Raw genomic sequence first — 18,279 nt, 5'->3', positions numbered from 1 at the left:
AAAGGCTGCGCGGCGGCGGCGGGAGCCGGCCACTAGGAAGGATGCTGAAGGCAGAGAAGAGATAAATCCCCCGCAGCGCGGCGGCCCTCCCCTCCCCCACCCCACCCCTCCCCACTCCCTCAAAGCTCCCGCCGTCGCCGTCAGCCCCCGCAGACGACAATAGCAGCCGGGGGGAGAGGAGCGGAGCTGGGCTGCTGCGGCTCCCACGGCTGCGGCTCTGGATCGGCGCGGCCACCGGGAGGCTCAGGTATTGTTCACCTGCGGTAGCAGAGACGGCTGGGGCCGGGAGGCCCCCGGGCGGGAAGGCGGAGAGGAGGCGCCGCCGCGCTCGAGGGGCCAGCAGTATGCCTCTGCGGCTCCAGCCCCGGGGTGCGGGGACAAAGAACCCTGCGGCCGCGGCGTCCTCTTCGTCCGCCCCGGCGCTGACGGCGGCTTCCCCTTCCCCGACCCTCCCCGGACCGAAGCCGCTGCTGCGCTGGGACGAGGTGCCCGACGACTTCGTGGAATGCTTTATACTGTCAGGCTACCGGCGGTTGCCTTGCACAGCGCAGGAGTGTGTGGCGTCGGTGCTCAAGCCCACCAACGAGACGCTCAACTTCTGGACGCACTTCATCCCGCTGCTGCTGTTCCTGAGCAAATTCTGCCGCCTCTTCTTCCTGAGCGGCCGCGACGACCTGCCCTTCCACCACCCGTGGCTGCTGCCCCTGTGGTGCTACGCGTCGGGCGTTCTGCTGACCTTCGCCATGAGCTGCACGGCCCATGTGTTCAGCTGCCTGTCGTTGCGGCTGCGTGCCACCTTCTTCTACCTGGATTACGCCTCCATCAGCTACTACGGCTTCGGCAGCACTGTGGCCTACTACTACTACCTGCTGCCGGGCCTCAGCCTGCTCGATGCCAGCGTCATGACACCCTACGTGCAGCAGCGCCTGGGCTGGCATGTGGACTGCACGCGGCTCATCGCAGCATACCGAGCGCTCGTGCTGCCCGTGGCCTTCGTGCTGGCCGTAGCGTGCACCGTGGCATGCTGCAAGAGCCGCAGCGACTGGTGCACGTACCCCTTCGCACTGCGCACCTTCGTGTTCGTCATGCCACTCAGCATGGCCTGCCCCATCATGCTGGAGAGCTGGCTCTTCGACCTGCGTGGAGAAAACCCCACGCTCTTCGTGCACTTCTACCGCCGCTACTTCTGGCTTGTGGTGGCCGCCTTCTTCAATGTGAGCAAGATCCCCGAGCGCATCCAGCCGGGGCTCTTCGACATCATTGGCCACAGCCACCAACTTTTCCACATATTCACCTTCCTCAGCATCTACGACCAGATGCACTACGTGGAGGAGGGGCTGCGCCAGTTCCTCGAGGCCCCACCCGCCTCGCCCACCTTCTCGGGCACGGTGGGCTACATGATCCTCCTCGTGCTCTGCCTGGGCCTGGTCATCAGGAAGTTCCTAAACGTGGCCGATCTGTGCAAGGAGGACTGAGGCTGCACAAAGGAGGAGATGGACCAAAGGAAAAGGAGAGGTGGGGGCCAGGCGGCCACATGGTCAACCCTCCTGGCTCCATGATGGGAGTTCCCGGGTGGGGCTTCTTGATCTGGCAGGTTTGGCTTCGTTGGTTTTCCTCTCTCCCCTGGAATGGATGCTGCAAAATCGCAGGGGGTAGGGGGCGAGATTACTCCCACCCAGCATCGGACCCCAATTCCCCCCACCTAAGCCTTTGCATGGCCCTTTACTGACCGGGAAGCAATCAAGCCACTGGGGGGGGGGGGGGGGGAGAAATGTTCATGTTATATGGTTCAGAAAAAAGAGAAAAAACACAGAGGACAGCCTTGTGATTTGGGGGAAGGGGGTAATCAGCGGGATTTTATCTTTTCTTTAAACGCACAACTACTTGCTTTTAGGACAACTATCCCCCTGGATTGCGCCCTCCCCTCCCCCCAAGTGAAAGAGGGTTAATGATAATCATTTTAAAGCCCACTGCTGCTTCCACGCTCTTGGGCTCTCTAAGAAGAATTGGAAGCCCAGTAACTTAATCATGATGTTTTAACCTGCTAGAAAATGCATGGAAATGTGAACATAAGTTTAATTATTTCAATGTGTTGTTGAATTATTTAAATAGTAATATATATTATATATCTACATATAATATATATGCACAATGATTATTTCAAATGTTTTTTTTAAATCAAATCCTGTGGAAATATTTTCAGATTAAGCACTTGAATTTTTTTTTCTTTTTTGGGGGAACAGGAGGATAATTGTTATTTTGAAATCTCAGCTCTTCTGCATTACATACACTGGAACTGGGTGGTTGGAAGGCAAATTGACTAACTGGCTGCCTGTTTTATACAGTGTTTTTCTTGAGGACCCCGTGGAGGTGTGATGATATAGCTGTGAATTATTATTCCCTCATAGGGAATCTGATCCAAGTATGTTGGGGTTTGGGTAAATAACCCCAAGGCTGGACATCCTCTCACTCATTCAGGTTTTGCTTGGAGAGAGCTGTACAAATCCCACCTTGACTGTTTTTCATCTTTATTCTCCTTAATTCAGTTGCCACTGGAGTAAATGTGCCTTTTGAAGCAGTGCCCAAATGGCTGGTCCTCAGGCAGTATGGCTCTATCTGCCTGGCTGGAGGAGGAAGCCTTGCCTTGGGTGGTTATTGCAAATCAAGGTTTAATATTTCACCCATGAATGAAGAAAGATGGGGCTGGCTGCGATTTTTGTGGTCTGAATTACTCGCTCAGCCTCATCTTCTGAAATACTCTGCATGTAGAGTTCTATGCATGGAAATCAAACCAAGATTGCTGGTACCACTGTTTTTCCTGACAAAGCAGCTTTGGTGGAAGAACCAATGAGAGTGTTCCAAATTGATGCAATCTTTTTGTTTTAAAAATTCAGTAAGGGAAGAAATAATTCATCAGGAGACAGATTCCATCAGCTCCTCTTGAGAAGTTTGAATTAAAACAGGATTTAGCTTTATGATGGGGGAGGTCAGCTGCCTACTTCTTGGCCTCAGAGGTTCAGCTCTTAGGGGACAAACTCTCAGCTGGGTCAGTCTTAGGAAATTACTAATGGGGTCCTCTTAAGTCATTTGGAAATGAGTTCTTATACTTGACTTACTCTTTTAGAACAGTTCAGGTTGGCCTATCTTTTGGGGGACGTTTTTTTCCAAGGCCTAATAATTTTGCATTTGAGCACAATCTGAGAAGGCTTAATTTCCTTAAAGGGGCCAGTTTAGGTGACTTGAAAATGGGGAAGAGGGAAGGGGGGAGGGTATTTGAATTATATAACATTGTTATGACATTATAGATTCACACCAAACTGAAAAAGTAGAGGAATGACTTCCTTGGAACAGAGAGATGGTGCTTTTAAGAGGGGGCTCTAAAGTACTACTGTTTTTGTAAACAGAGGTTTAGCACAATTCCCTGGAGGAAATGGTATCCCCGTTGATTTTTGTGCATTTTGTTTGCATACGGAATTTAAATTTATATTTATAGGTTTATATTTAATGGAGGTTGTTTTTTTTTTTTTACTGGAATTCATTGCAAGGATATTGATTGAGTACCAGTTCATCCTTTAGAAAACTCAAGCAGCATTTATCTTTGGGCTGTATAGAGTAATCATTTGTATCTCCAACCTAAATGCAGTTTAAAGATGGTACCTTTGTTTCCAAGGAGCCCATGGAAATAGCCATGTCTGTATGCAAACTTATTTGTTTATAGATGGTGTCTGTTCAGTAACCAGAAGGAATGGTTCTTTGGGTTGCTGAAATGATCCTATGATCCTGATTTTGAGCTGATCGCTGATTCTGAGCTGTCCATCTGTGGACTTCTAAAGGTGGATCATGTTATGGGGGGGAGCCTTTTGTACTTGATAGTAGGTCTTCTCTTTAATTCACAGTGGAGAGTATTAGTTAAACCCAAAGACACAATTCTCCCACCTCCCCAGCCTCTTTCTCCTCTTTCTTTGTCCTTATGATAGAGAGGCCACTTAAGGATAAAATTATACCCATATCATTTTCAAGTGATTAATGTTGCTTGAGTCCTGTAAGATGACACACTTTTCCCTGTGAAAGGTTCAGCCCAAAGTATGTCACTGAGAAAATACTTCTCTCCTTCCTTTTCTCCCTTTCCTCTCTCCTCCTTTTCCTTCTTGCTTCAAATTTAGACTTTCTATAAAATGTATAAGGGAAAAAGGATAGTAAGCATTGGAAACAGAATGTTCACTAACCTAATTTCACATCCTATATACATTAGGAACATTTGAGTCATAAGATCAGGGCAGATCCATCAGATTTCTTATATTATTTACTAAATTTTTTTTTATGATTCTGCTAACATAAATGATGGTACACTAGACTCCATCAATATTTACATTCTATTTCCACATTCATGTGAGACTATTAAGTGTAAGAGAAACAATACACCAAAATCAGAAGAGATTATCTTTCCTGGAACAATTGCTTACTTGCCTATTTGCCCTATTTTATCCTTTAAAATAAGCAGTTTATTGAAGATTGGTTACATCTCCATAGCATCCAACCTAAGTTGTAAGGTGAAGAACAAAAGACAAAATAACAAATAGGAATTTTTAAGTAGTCTGCATGAATTATCGTAGCAACAGAATGAAGCACATTATATAATCCATTTTATTTTTACTTGTTAGTCCTGAACAGGATGCCATCTCAAGGAAGCAATGTCACAAAGTCATGACTGGCTTGTAAAAATAAATGTGATATTTTCCATTGGCCACATAACATCTTCTATATATATCCCAGCAAGAGTATATGGTGCTGGCCTGTCCAAAGTGTGCCTGGAATGTTATTTCCATTCATAAATAGTGCCTGTAGATATGTGATTTATAATGTGTTCTCAACAAAAAAAATTTTAGGCCAAATTAAATCAACGTTATTTCATACAAATAAATCATTTCTAGGAATAAAAATATTTAAGAATGATACTAATGGAAATGATTTTGGAAATTTTTGATTCCTATGACTTTTTTGCCAGAGAATTAGATTTTCATGAAAGGGATAATGTCAAGCAATAATTAATTGCACTTTTAATCTCCAGACTTCTTATTAACTAGGTTGATTAATCTTCACAAAATTACCAGAAAAAGATAATCTGTAGTTAGTATATCAATTGTTAGGGTTAATACAATGTATCTAAGCCTACAGAGCTAGTTTCCCAAACTGATATTTTGAATTTGAGAACTTAAGAGTTCACAATGTGGATTTTATATCCCCGTCAAAATGCTTAGTATGATTATTTATTCAAACAGACAATAAGTAAACTTTTTTTTAACATTCTGATCTGAAAGTCAGAGACAGCAATCAATAAAATACAGATATGTGAAATAGGTGACAAAAATCCTCCATGAATATGTCTGCTGCATATTATTTTATTATGTAGCTCTCTGTCTTTTTAGGCCACATCTTTTTTTTATTCATTCAACATTTATTGAGCACCTGTCATGTACAAGCTCATGTTTTTCACATGAATTGGCAGGATAATTCTTTCACCACCAATCCCCCTTTTTCACACATTTATGAGCAAGTTGGTTTATGGTGCTAATGACTAGAATAAGCTTTTACCTTAAAGTAGGGTTAAAAACTCTGCCCTTAACCCAATGCCCATTTTGGTCAATTAAGGGAGAATGTTTCACCGTACTCCCTTGGATCTAGAATGGGACAACGACTGCAGGCTTGTAAGAATTTTGCTTTCTTTGAATACCACAATTCTCTTTGGTTGGCAAGCCTTATGTTTCCAGGCCAATGTACATTTTCATGATTAGAGATCTTCGGAGGTTTCTTCCAAACACAGGAAGAGAGGCCAAAGGTATAGACAAACTTTTGAGATTCTGGTTTGAAAAATCAGGTAACCATTCATTTTGGAGACTCAACAGCATTTTAGCATTATGCCATTTGTATGGAGTGCCTAAATTGTGTCAATGTTATTTCAGATATGAAACAGACCAGTGAACATGGTCCATTGTCCCTCAGTTTCTTTCCCCCTTTTAAAGTTCTTGCCATTGATAGCCACTGAAAGAATTTTTGGAAAAAAGTAAATCTTCATGGAGAATTTGGGGAAGCGGGGAAAGAAGAGACTTACTGAAATAAGAAATCTGCTTTAATAAAGAGACTAAGGATTTGGCCTTCAGATATCAGCTAGAGTACAGAAAAAAGAGCCATGATCATTTCTGCCTAGATTTTTCAGTTTGTCCCCAGAAAGTCATGTTGCTGCTCAGAGGACTTCTCAACACAGCACCCTCCCACCGTGGCCCCCTTCTCCACCCCTCCTTAGTTTGTAATTCTACTTGTGGTGCCCAGATTTTGGTTTTGAATCTGTGAGCAAAGTGGGAAATTCAGGGTGCTTATTTTGCCAGTGGGCAGACGAGAAAGCTCACTTAGCAGCAAATAGTGGCGATATCTGAACTTTGGAGACCAAGGTGCTCTGATTTCCATCTGTATGCAACAGATACCAACAGTCGAGCACGTGCAAGCTATAATCACTCATTTTCTATTTACTCTCTGGTTTAAATGGAAGAAACAGTGGTTTATTTTGGTTTGTAGAAATGCTTTATCTGATATGTTATATATATATATATATATGTATGTATATTCTTTTTTGCAATGCATGAACCCTGTTGCTTTATGATTTTGTATAATTTTTTTCAAGCCATTCCAGGCATGGCATTTCTCAAGGATACTTAGATTTCTCGAATGTGTAAAAAACACCAAGCCAATTTTCTTCATGCCTTATAGCACCACCCAGCACATGCAATAACCACCCAAGTAGGTGCATGTTGTGTCTTAACGGATTACTTTAACTATGTTATTCAGAATGTCCTGTTCTTAGTGCATCTTATCTCATCAAGAGATGGATGATCACTGCTGTAAATAAACTTGTTTCTATAGGAAGGAAATCGTGGGACACAGTAAAATTCATTTCTCTTTGCAGTCCCGCCTCTACATAGAAAGAATTAATATGTTTTTAATTAGCTGAATGCAAAAATAAATAAATGAAGATAGGGAAGTTTTTTAAAAAAGAAGTATTTTCATTTTATAAAAAAAATCAAGTTTGTATTAGTAATTAGTTTGTGAATAATTCACCTTTGCACAGAGGTGAGGCTTAGCTTCTTAAAATGCTCATCTTTGTCCTGGGCATTTAATCACTTTTAATTCATTTGAATGATAATGACCTACAGGTCAGTGCTTTTTCCTTCAAATACTATATAAATAGTATATCAGTTAGGAAAGGGTAAGCTTAAAAAGAAAAAAGTAAAAAAAAAAAAAAAAGACCAGATCTTTTTTTTTTTTTTTTTTTTTTTTTTGGTAAGACCCTTTTAAAAAAAAATTCCAGTGGGAAACATCATGAAATTTATTGATCCAACAATAAGCACCACTAAGCAGCCCTCCTTTCTGCTAGTCTCTCATTCTTTCTGGAGGTCATTAATAAAATTATTCCAGTTAGGCCACTGAGTCTAAAATAAAACAATATCAGTAAAGAGGCACATTCCATTTTCATGGTGCCTATAACCACAATTAATGATGTGGCTGGGCAAAACTGACTGGCCAGGGTCATTCCACTGGTATTGCTGACTTTTACATTTCTGTTGCCTCCTCTGAGAGTGAGAAATAGGGAGAAGAGGAGAAAAGAAACATTTTTTGACTTCTCTATTTCAGAAATGGAAGGGACATTCAAGTTGCATCACTTGCATAATACATGTAAGGGGCTGCCACCCCTAAAAATTGCTCTCTTAAAGGCATTCATTCATATTTGTTGGGGAAGCACCAGATAATATAGCCCTGTTCAGCTCTGAAGGCAAATCATGATGGACAACTCAATGGCTTGGATGATGAAGAATTTGGGCCTTTAAAAACCATCTGCCTTATGAGGTTCATTCATTTCTAAACTAAGACTTTAACTTGCATTGCCATTTTGGGCTTTATAATTAAGAATGTATAACCAGCATGTATCCCTTTTTTATAGTAAAAGGAATTAATTGAAGGGCCATTGTTCATCCTTTCTCAGGTGACAAGAAGGATGGGGGGGGGAGTAGGGTGGGAAGGGGGGCTTTGATAATGACCAAATTCTATAGACCTCCATATTTCAGTATTTTTTTAAAGCACATTTTGATGGCAATAACAGAGGAGGATGGGTTGAGGCAGGCAAGAAGAGAGAAATTGATTTTTTTCCCCCATTGCTTGCTAGATGATCATAATTTTTCCTGGGGAAACCCCTGACTCTAGCCATCAATAAACCTAGTGAATTTTGTCCTTAAAAGGCCATGTTTAACTAGCTGGGAAAGGCTTCTCAGTATGTTTGAACTTATGTTACAAGTGATCCGTGATGCTATTCCAAATCAGTAGTGTGTAAAGGCAGAAAGATCATTGATCACTTTTTTTGTTGTTATTAATCAATGAATTACATGCACCCATCCACAGAGATAGATGCCACTTTGATCTGTTTTTATGCATGCAGCAGCCAGACAAAATTGTGAGTCATTTCTGTTTGATTTACTTTCATTTTGTGTCTGCAAAATTTGTTCTTTGTGGTCTTGAATGCTGAATTCTGTAAAATAAAAAACAAACTATGCATTTTTAGCTGAAAGACAAATGTATGAATAAAGTTGTTTCTAAGCATAATAATTAAAGACTTCATTTGTATGCTGTGATACTCATTCAGAAAAAAAAATCTTTTTGTTCAGTAAGCCTGAAATTATCCAGGAGTTAATGAGAGTCTAGGATGAGTAACCACATTCAGAAAGATTTGTTTCAGGTATAGCAATGAGGAAGAAATATGTATAGTTGGATAATTTTAATGGCTATCTTTATCATGGAATGTAGGATCATAAAGCTAGAATTAGAAGAAACTTTAGAGGTCATCCTAGAGCCTTACTTTCTCATTTTATAGACAAACAAACTGAAACCCAAATGGTTTGTTGTTCTGTTGAAAGGCCCAAGTGTGTATAAATTTGTATTGACCCAACTATTGGGTTTATTTCCCAAGGAGATCAGAGAAAAGGAGAAGAACCCATATGTTCTAAAATTTTTATAGCAGCTCTCTCTGTGATGGCAAAGAAACTGGAAATTGAGGGCCTTTCCATCAATTGAAGAATGCACTGTAAGAAATGATCAGCAGGTTAATTAAAAAAAACATGGAAAGACATGAAATTATAAAGAGTGAAATGAGACTATTGTACACAGGAACAGAAATATTATTTGAAGAATGACTTGTGTCCATCTCCTGATAAATAGAAATAAGCAAGATATGATATAGACATGCATATATCTTTATGTTAAATAATGCCTTCTCTATTTCAGGAAGGGGAGAGAGATACTTGGGACTTTTAATGTAAGAAAAATTAGTTTTAAAAAGGAAAGAAAAGAAGGCCGAAGGCAGTCCTGCATGTCAGATGGTCCTGAGGACAGTATACAAGGAGACCACAGTGTAATCAATGACCAGGTGTTGCTATATAATAATAAAGGCTGCTGCTGTTTTCATGTCAAACACTATTTTTAACATATTAAGGACCCAAAACAAGTGGATTAGAAATTAAATAAGAACCAAAGATGAGAAAAACAATAAGGACTCAGGGCAGGGAAGATGATTTCGTTTGTAGTAAATCTCCCAACATTATATAGATACATAGGCACTCTATAGAATACATACACACATTAATTTTAGATGATTAGAGTGGCATTCTGATTCTGGCTAATCATCTGAATGGGTTAAGAGACCAAAGGAAAAAAATTCTAACCAAAACATTTCATGTAGAGAGCCACATATGCTTTAGAAATTTAATTCTGTTAAAGTTCTGTGCAGGTCCCCTGCATAAATAATTGCCTTTGTGATAATCAGTTTTCCAAAAACTAAGACTCATGGAATTCCTACCCATTGTATATGTAGTATTTTCAGTCACCAAATGTTAATCTCTATGGCAAAATTAGAGAAAGATGAAATTTTTATAATCCACAGATACAAAGGTTATATCAATATGCATTTTGGGAATTTGCAAATTCATTTCCTTTTAACATAATATAGATAGTATTTCCTCAAGGAGTCTTTGCTCTTCCCAATAATTTCAGATTTTAAATTCTTCCTAGTGATAACTCTCCTTTGCTATAATAGTAACAGCAGTAATAATGATAGCTAACTATTTAGTCTTTACTATGTACCATGCACTGCACATTATATTGATTATATTATAGCAACAGGATAGCATTGATATGACACTTAATAAGTGTTATAACATTAATATACATTACTGTTTCTTAGACCTTTTATAGTGCTTACTATAGACTAGTACTTTACAAATATTTATTACTATTATTGGAAAGGAGAGCCAGTCACTAATCATTCTTTTTCCTATCTCACACCTATCCTGCTTATATTGCTCTCCTTCCAACCTACCTTGAGCTAAGGTTATAGGCCTTCTAGTTTCTTTCCATCCTTCAAGAAAAGTGATAAAGTGCTAAGCTTATTTGTTAGGAAAGGGTAGGGAGAAAAAAAACCCAATCAAAACCAGATATAAACTTTAGCATTCAGTCATTTGCAATCATCTCCATTCACTCATAAAAACACACAAATAGCCTCCAATCTCAAGGAACTCTTGAAGAAGTCAAGGAATTTCAAAAGGAAGGAGATTTTAGAAGGCTTAGATTCTACTGAGTTTGGCATTGTTCTTTGGTAAATGGGATTGAAAAATCTTAAGATTAATAAAAGCTGCTAAGAATGGTACCAGGTCCCAGGGGCTGAAAAATCTCAAGATTAGTAAAAGCTGCTAATAGTGGTACCAAGTCCCAGGTGTTCACACGATCCCCTGCCTTTCCCCCATCACTGTTTGGAATGAAACCATGGGAGAAGAAGGAGCCCCGAGAGAGGGGGGAGACCCTGAAAATATACCTGCAACTAGAAAGGTGTAAAGAATTAAAATTGTAGAGCAATTTGTGATGACTTTGACAGCCCTCTCTCAGCCCTCAGTCCCATTCTTCAGACCATTGTCTTATCTCTAGTGATATATGAATCTGTCTTGATAGCAACTTGTCACTACCAAAAATAACCAAAGATAAATGATTTGGGGCATTCACTTATGTGATGCAGTAAAGGAAAAGTTGGGTAACCCTAATTCTGATCTATGAACTACTTACAAGACCATCTTGCTGTTATGAAAAATGCATTTTTTCCCCTTCCAACCCTTTCCTGCTTAACCTGCTCTCAAAGTAAAAGATAAATGTTAAATAGTAGGTTCCTGATATCAGAGGCCAGACTTTTTAAGCTGGAGTCCATGAACATGTTAAAATAGGTATTTAAAATTATTTCAATATATTTTATTTCCTTTGTAACCCTATGTATTTTATTTTATACATTAAAAACCTTATTCTGAGAATACATCTATAGGCCTCACTAGACTTCCACACAAAAATGGTAAGGGCCTCTTTGCTAGGCTGATGGGCTATTAAGTTGAATACTGGCTTTGCTTGTTACCTTGATGGCTACAATTATGACCGTATCTTGCACAAACTAGAGCTTCTCAGTTGATCTTTCTCTTTAAGTTTAAAAATTTTAAAATTTAAATTGAATTTAAAATTGAATTAAAATCTTTAAATTAATTTAATAGATTTTCTTTTCTTTTTTTTTTTTACCCTTGATCCTTCATAATGGGGAAGAGGGACAGGACTGACCATCACCACTACATTTTTATAATGCTGAAATTTAATAAAGATGAATATCAAGAGCAGCCTGAAAGTCCCCAAAAGCAGTGTATACTCTGAGGACGATGTCATAATATGAGTTGACTTATAGAATCAGACTTAGAATTCTATATAGGAAAGAGTGAAAAAAAAAATCCAACTAAAAACAAATGTAAACAATTCAATCATTTGACAATCATCTCCATTCTCTCACAAAAACACGCAGCCTCTGAAATCAAGGAAATCTTTTTTCTTTTTTTAAACTCATATGTTCTGTCTTAGAATCAATACTCTGTATTAGTTCCAAGGCAGAAGAGTGGTAAGGGCTAAGCAATGGGGAATAAATGACTTGCCCAGGCTCACAAAGTTAAGAAGTGTCTGAGGCCAGATATGAACCCAGGACCTCCTGCTCTTGGGCCTGGTGCCCTATCCACTGAACCACATAGCTACCCCCTTTCAAGGAACTCTGGAAGAAGTTAAGGAATTTTTAGAATTAAGGGGATTTTAGGAAGCCTAGATTCCACCAAATTTGGCATTGTTCTTAGAGGCCAACTTGACCAATTCTCTTCTTTTATAGATGAGGAAACTGTGTCACAGAGAGGGACTAAAAGACTTACCCAGTGTTGCACAATTTGCATGGAAAATCTTACTTGGATTCTAGCCCAAGACCTCCTAACTGCAGTATTCTTTTCATTAAACCATACTGCTTTTTATTATTTGGAAATATCTCAGGGGGATATTTTCTTTTTTTGCATGTAGGTGTGAAGTTGGTTTTTTTTAGGCTTCAGGTGGCAGGAACACCACCTCCATGGTTTCTGAACTTCTTGACCTCTGATCTGCCATATAACAACAGTCACAATAATTATTTATTATATTATTGATAATAAGAAGCCTAGATTCTACTGAGTTTTATGTTGTTATCTTGCTATTATTATTTCATGTCCAATATTCCGTGGACTATTGCATAATAAGAAGATAAGTCTAAAACCTTAGAGCAAAAGGTCATCCAGGGAAAAACAGAGCCCATGCATGCTAGGAGACTGCCAGGAATCAGGAAGTCCGAGGTTAATAAGAACACACTTAGGGCAATGAGCTTACAATAACTCCACCATTGAACCATCCATATTTTTGGTTTCTAGAAAGAATTCAAACAAAAACTCTCACAATGTTAAACAAACAAGAGACTCATCACCCACAGGCTGCTACTGGAAAATGAACCTTTCCTTGTCAAAAAGGAGGAAGAAATTAATAGATGTTCTCAGCATCCAATAAATAGCTTATAAATGTACAGAAATACTTCTGGAACAAACAGATGCTACTCCATAAAGCAAGGGTTAACAATGGCAAGGTGGCACAGTAGATGGAATGGGTCCTGGAGCCAGGAAGACTTGGGCTCAAATGTGGTCTCAGACACTAGCTGTGTGACGTCACTTAGCTTTTGTTTTCCTCAGTTTCCTCATCTATAAAATGGGGATAATAATAGCACTTATCTCCCGGGTTAAAGATCAAATGACATCATAATTGTAAAGCTCTTAGCACAGCACCTGGAACCTAGTAAAAGCTATATATAGATCTTATTGTTATTGTTGTGTAACCATAAACAGTTAATCTTGGGTTGGAGCCCACAAAATGGCTAAAATCCAAGAGTGAAATCAAAAGCTCTGTGGAAAACATTTTACATGTACTCCACTAGCTATCTATTAACAAATATCGAACAAATGACTGAACCAGGAGGAATTTTTTTGGTCAAATTAGAAGGGTTTATGATAGCAAATCAATTTATCACTATCACAAATTCCAAAAAAAAGGTTGTTTTTAAGGAGTTTGGGCTTATTGAACAATCAATGCACATTATGTAAAAGGAGTAAAATCCACACACCATATCCCTGCAGGTGTAAACATTTCTAATACACCAGATACCTGGAGATACCCAGTTGGGTGACTAGAATTGGAGACCAGAAGCTCACTATCCTTTATATACTGACAAATAACAAAGATAAATATGAGGGGCAGCTAGGTAGCACAATAGACAGAGCACCAAGCCTGGAGTCAGGAGGACCTGGGTTGAAATCTGACCTCAGCTACTTCCTAGCTGTGTGACCTAGGGCAAGTCATTTAATCCCATTTGCCTAGCCCTCGCCTTTCTGCCTTAGAGTTGTTACTAAGACAGAAAGTCTTTTTATTTTTATTTTTTATAAATATTTTTCCATGTTTACATGATTCATTTTCTTTCCCTCCCCTCTTCCCTCCGCCCTTCTGGAGCTAGTAAGCCCTTCCCTTGGGTTATACAAATGTTATCACTTATACCTATTTCCATATTATTCATTTTTGTAATAAAGCAATCTTTTAAAACCAATATCCCAAATCATATACCCATGTAAACAAATGATGTCATATCTTTCTTCTGTGTTTCTACTCCCACAGTTCTTTCTCTCCATGAAGACAGAAGGCCTTAAAGTATTTTTATTTTATTTTTATGTTTTATTTATAAAAATTAAAGAATATTTAAAAATACTAATCCTTAAACGTCCTTAAATTGAACAAATAAACAAGCTTAGTGTCTACAACTATCTAGATATAACACCAATATGTAAATATTTAAGAATAACATCTTTAATAGATGTGGTCATACCAAATGCTAAACATATGACAGTATTTCTAAACTTCGTGGCATAGAAAGCTTTCAAAATATAGATTTCTAGTAGAAGAACCTAAAATCATGTGGGAATGGACTAAGATATGTAGGAATATCCATTTAAAGCCAGAAGGAATCTTTAGAAACCATCCAGCCCATTTTACAGATCGAGAAATCTGAGGCAAATACAGGTTAAGTGATTTGCCTAGAATCACACAACTGGTAAGTACTTGATGCTGGATTTGAATGCAGCTTTTCTGGGCTCCCAGTCCATTTCTCTATCTACTAACAACCGTCTTTCATCCTATCTGTCCCTGGAGCCCTAAAGATGTTTTTGGGTGAGTCTACAGATGACCTGACACCCCAGGACTCTTATTTAACAGAAAAGCAGTCGTTTTATCTACTTATGTAATAGTTCACCAAACACTGAATATAAAATAGTAACATTATATAGCAATAAATATAAATGTAAATAATATAACAATCAACAAGACTGTTTACACATGAACTCCATCAATAAAAGATACAGAGGCTACAATAGCAACCCACGAACATATACACAGATTATTTTCTTTTTAAGAAACACAGAGCTCTTGACATAGATTATCTCATTTGTATATTCATCTGTAAACTAGGTACTAAAGACACTATTATCCTCCTTTTCAGATTAGGAAATTGAGACTCAGGGAGATTCAGTGAATTATCTGTGGTCTCACAACTAGTAAGTTTCAGAAGAGGGATTTGAACTCAAATTTCTCACAATCAGAAGTCTACTACTTTCTGGGTGTCTCAGTGGGCTTGGAGTCAGGAATGCCTAAGTTCAAATCCAGCTTCAGACACTTACTAGCTATGAGACCTTAGACAAATCACTTAACCTCTATTTGCCTTAACCCACTGGCAAAGGAAATGGCAAACTACTCCAAAATCTTTGCCAAGAAAATTCTATGGATCTTCTAAGACAGAAGAGGGAAGGGTTTTATAAAAAAAAGTATTAATCCAGGAGTAAAATATTGGAATGATCTGAAGAGAGAGTGGCCACCATTAGGCAATGAGAATGAAAGCAAAGAAAAGGCTATCAGCATTGCCAATAGAAAGGAGTGACTTTTGAGCAAGAAGCTTCGTTAAACTCATGGGGACAGAAGCCAGATTATAAGGACTTGAGAATGGAAAGGTCATATCAGAAGGGTAAGCAGCTTGATAGCTTTTATCTTCCTCAAAGTGTCTCAACAAAAAAGAAGAAAGAGGAGATAGCTGAGGCTCAAGGGAACATTTATTTAGAAGAAAGGAGAGATCTCAATATCATTTTCCTGGAAGATCCATCTCCCATTTGGAGGTTGGCCAACATTATAATAGAGTTAGCACCCTGCCCTCTATCTTCAAGTCCAAATAAATTGGAGTGGGTAGGGGTATGGTATATAGTTCTTCCTTGGCATGTCCACTCATCTGAAAGTGTCTTTATGCCCTGGTATGTGCCACTTGTGTGGGTTCATACATTAATGTCACTCTTAAGAGTATTGGCATTGCATTGAAGATCTTTGTTCTGGACTCTTGAAAACACGTTAGTCCTTGTAGGAGGGGATGATTCAAGGGTGACCAAGGTGAGAGAGCCAGGGGTTGCTTACTTCTCTCTTAAGGAATATCAAGATTCATTTTCAGTTTGTTCCAATGTTGCCTGGTAAAGTAATGTCTAAAAATAACCTAACAGAAAGGGTTTCCACTTTCTGCTTGTGCTGCTCAGTCAGAATGACAAGTGTAAACAGTTTTATTGCCTGATAGGTAGACAAGAATTAGAAGTATTTGTGTGTTTATTTTTGTAAAATTATATCTCAGGGCTACGAAGTGAAATCATCAAATGTATTACAGTTACAAAGAAACACAGAATGACTGATAGGCTTCATAACCATAAGGTAAAATTTACAAGTGGACACTGGCTGTCACAATCATTTTTATTGACCAAAATAGGTTTCAAATTTTGCCATATACCATGTAGAATAATTACAGTAATATGCCAACTTCTCCTTTGCTGGGGGAAACCCCCCTCCCAGATACCTTGAAAAAAGATCTGCTTTTATAGTGGGAAGAATGTCATCTCTAATGAGCTAAAAGACTTTAAAATACAATTCCAAGGGGGTAGCTAGGAGGCTCAGTGTATAGAGAGTCAGATCTGGAGTTGGAAGGTCCTGGGTTCAAATTTGGCCTCAGACACTTCCTAACTGTGTGATCCTGAGCAAGTCACTTATTCTCCATTGCCCAACCCTTACCATTCTTTTGCCTTGGAACCAATACTAAGACAGAAGTTAAGGGTTTTAAAAAAATACAGTTCCAAGAATGTACAAAACAGATAATCAGGGAACCAAAAAGAGCAATGAATGCCTTATTTAACAGAGATCTTAAAGCTTTACAAAACTGACACTTTTAATGATTATGCATGTGGTAGTAAATAGCATCCCTTCCTAATTTTTCAAAAGAAAAAACTGACAAATTAAGCATTTTATATATGTATATATTATATTTTATATGCACATAGAAAAGATATATATGTGTGTGCATATATATGTGTATATATATATATATATTTATATGAGAGAGAGAGAGAGAGAGAGAGAGACTGACTCTACCTGTGATTTCCTTGGTATTGAGAATTCCCAGGTAAAGAAACTCCCCTGCTATCAATTCAGTCAGAACCTTCACTACAACTTAAGAGTTTGAGAGAGTTCCTTAGAAGAGTGGTATCAAACTCATAAAGTTATGGCAGCCCTAAGCCATTCATGAGGATTCTTTCTACCTTATTGACTTAGAAAACCACACATTTACATAGTTTTAAAATTAATTAATACATATTGGCTTAGAAAACCACAAGTTTATGTAGTTCTTTTTTAATTAATACAGGAACACATTATAATCAGATGAAAATTGTATTTGCATCTGTTTCAGGCCATACTCTAGAGTATTGTGGGTAGCCACTTGAGAACTTGTATCTACAACTTATTCAGGGGCATACATTCAGTATGCATCAGAGGAAAAGCTTCCTGGCTTTCAGGACAGCTCTCCATGCCAAGCTGCCTCCGACAGAGATCTTTGTCTTATTCATATACAATATGCAAATGTATATACACATAAATATGTATAGAATTATATGTATCACAGAGAGATAGAAATGGACAATAGAGAGACATAGAAATAGAGAGAGATGGATAATAGAAAGATAGGTCTAAATCAGTGGTTCCCAAACTTTTTTGGCCTACCACCCCCTTTCCAGAAAAAATATTCCTTAGCCCCCTGGAAATTAATTTTAAAAAATTTTTAATAGCAATTAATAGGAAAGATAAATGCACCTGTGGCCATCACCAGTCCTCTGGATCACTACAGCACCCACCAGGGGGCAGTAGCACCCACTTTGGGAATCACTGGTCTAGATCGTAGGTCTTTTTATGGCTGAATTCAAGCAAATGGTTTGGTTTTATAGGCAACTGGATGGCACCATGGATAGAGCTATACTTGACGTCAGAAAGATACTGAGTCCAAATCCTGATACTTACTAGCTCTCTAGTCTTGAGCAAGTTATTTAACTTCCTTTGCCTTAGCATATTTCTCTATAAAATGGAGATAATGATAGCATGAATGACTAGGATTATTGGGAGGGTAAAATCGAGAGAGAGAAAGAGAGAGAGAGAGAGAGAGAGAGAGAGAGAGAGAGAGACTTTTAGAAGGTGAGGGATTAATAGCGTAGCCAGATACATAGAATCTCAGAATTGGAAAAGACCTCAAGACCTAATCAGTTCAACTAATAACTGAACAAGAATCTCCTCTCTGATATCCCTATATGTGGTGGTGATTGGACTTGGTTTGAAGATCTCTAGTAAGGGAGAACTCTACGACCTTATGAAGTGGCCCATTTGGATAGTTCTAATTTTTAGGAAATTTTCTCTTACATGGAGCCTAAATTTGCT

General features: G+C 38.8%; 1 protein-coding gene across 1 annotated transcript; it reads left to right on the top strand.

Moving 5' to 3' along the window:
* Nucleotides 1-289: 289 nt before the first annotated feature.
* PAQR9 (progestin and adipoQ receptor family member 9) lies at nucleotides 290-2,036 on the top strand. Its single transcript, XM_044667610.1, has one exon. It carries the CDS (start codon nucleotides 345-347, stop codon nucleotides 1,473-1,475), a length of 1,131 nt encoding a protein of 376 aa, XP_044523545.1. The 5' UTR covers nucleotides 290-344; the 3' UTR covers nucleotides 1,476-2,036.
* Nucleotides 2,037-18,279: the final 16,243 nt, after the last annotated feature.

The sequence above is a fragment of the Gracilinanus agilis genome, chromosome 3 (genome assembly GCF_016433145.1).
Source record: "Gracilinanus agilis isolate LMUSP501 chromosome 3, AgileGrace, whole genome shotgun sequence".
NCBI classification, from domain to species: domain Eukaryota; kingdom Metazoa; phylum Chordata; class Mammalia; order Didelphimorphia; family Didelphidae; genus Gracilinanus; species Gracilinanus agilis.
The sequence above is the reverse complement of the archived record's forward strand: the minus strand, read 5'-3'. Positions and strand labels throughout refer to the sequence as shown.

Coding starts and splice junctions, on each gene's coding strand:
- PAQR9 (XM_044667610.1), top strand. CDS start 345: ATGCCTCTGCGGCTCCAGCCCCGGGGTGCGGGGACAAAGAACCCTGCG.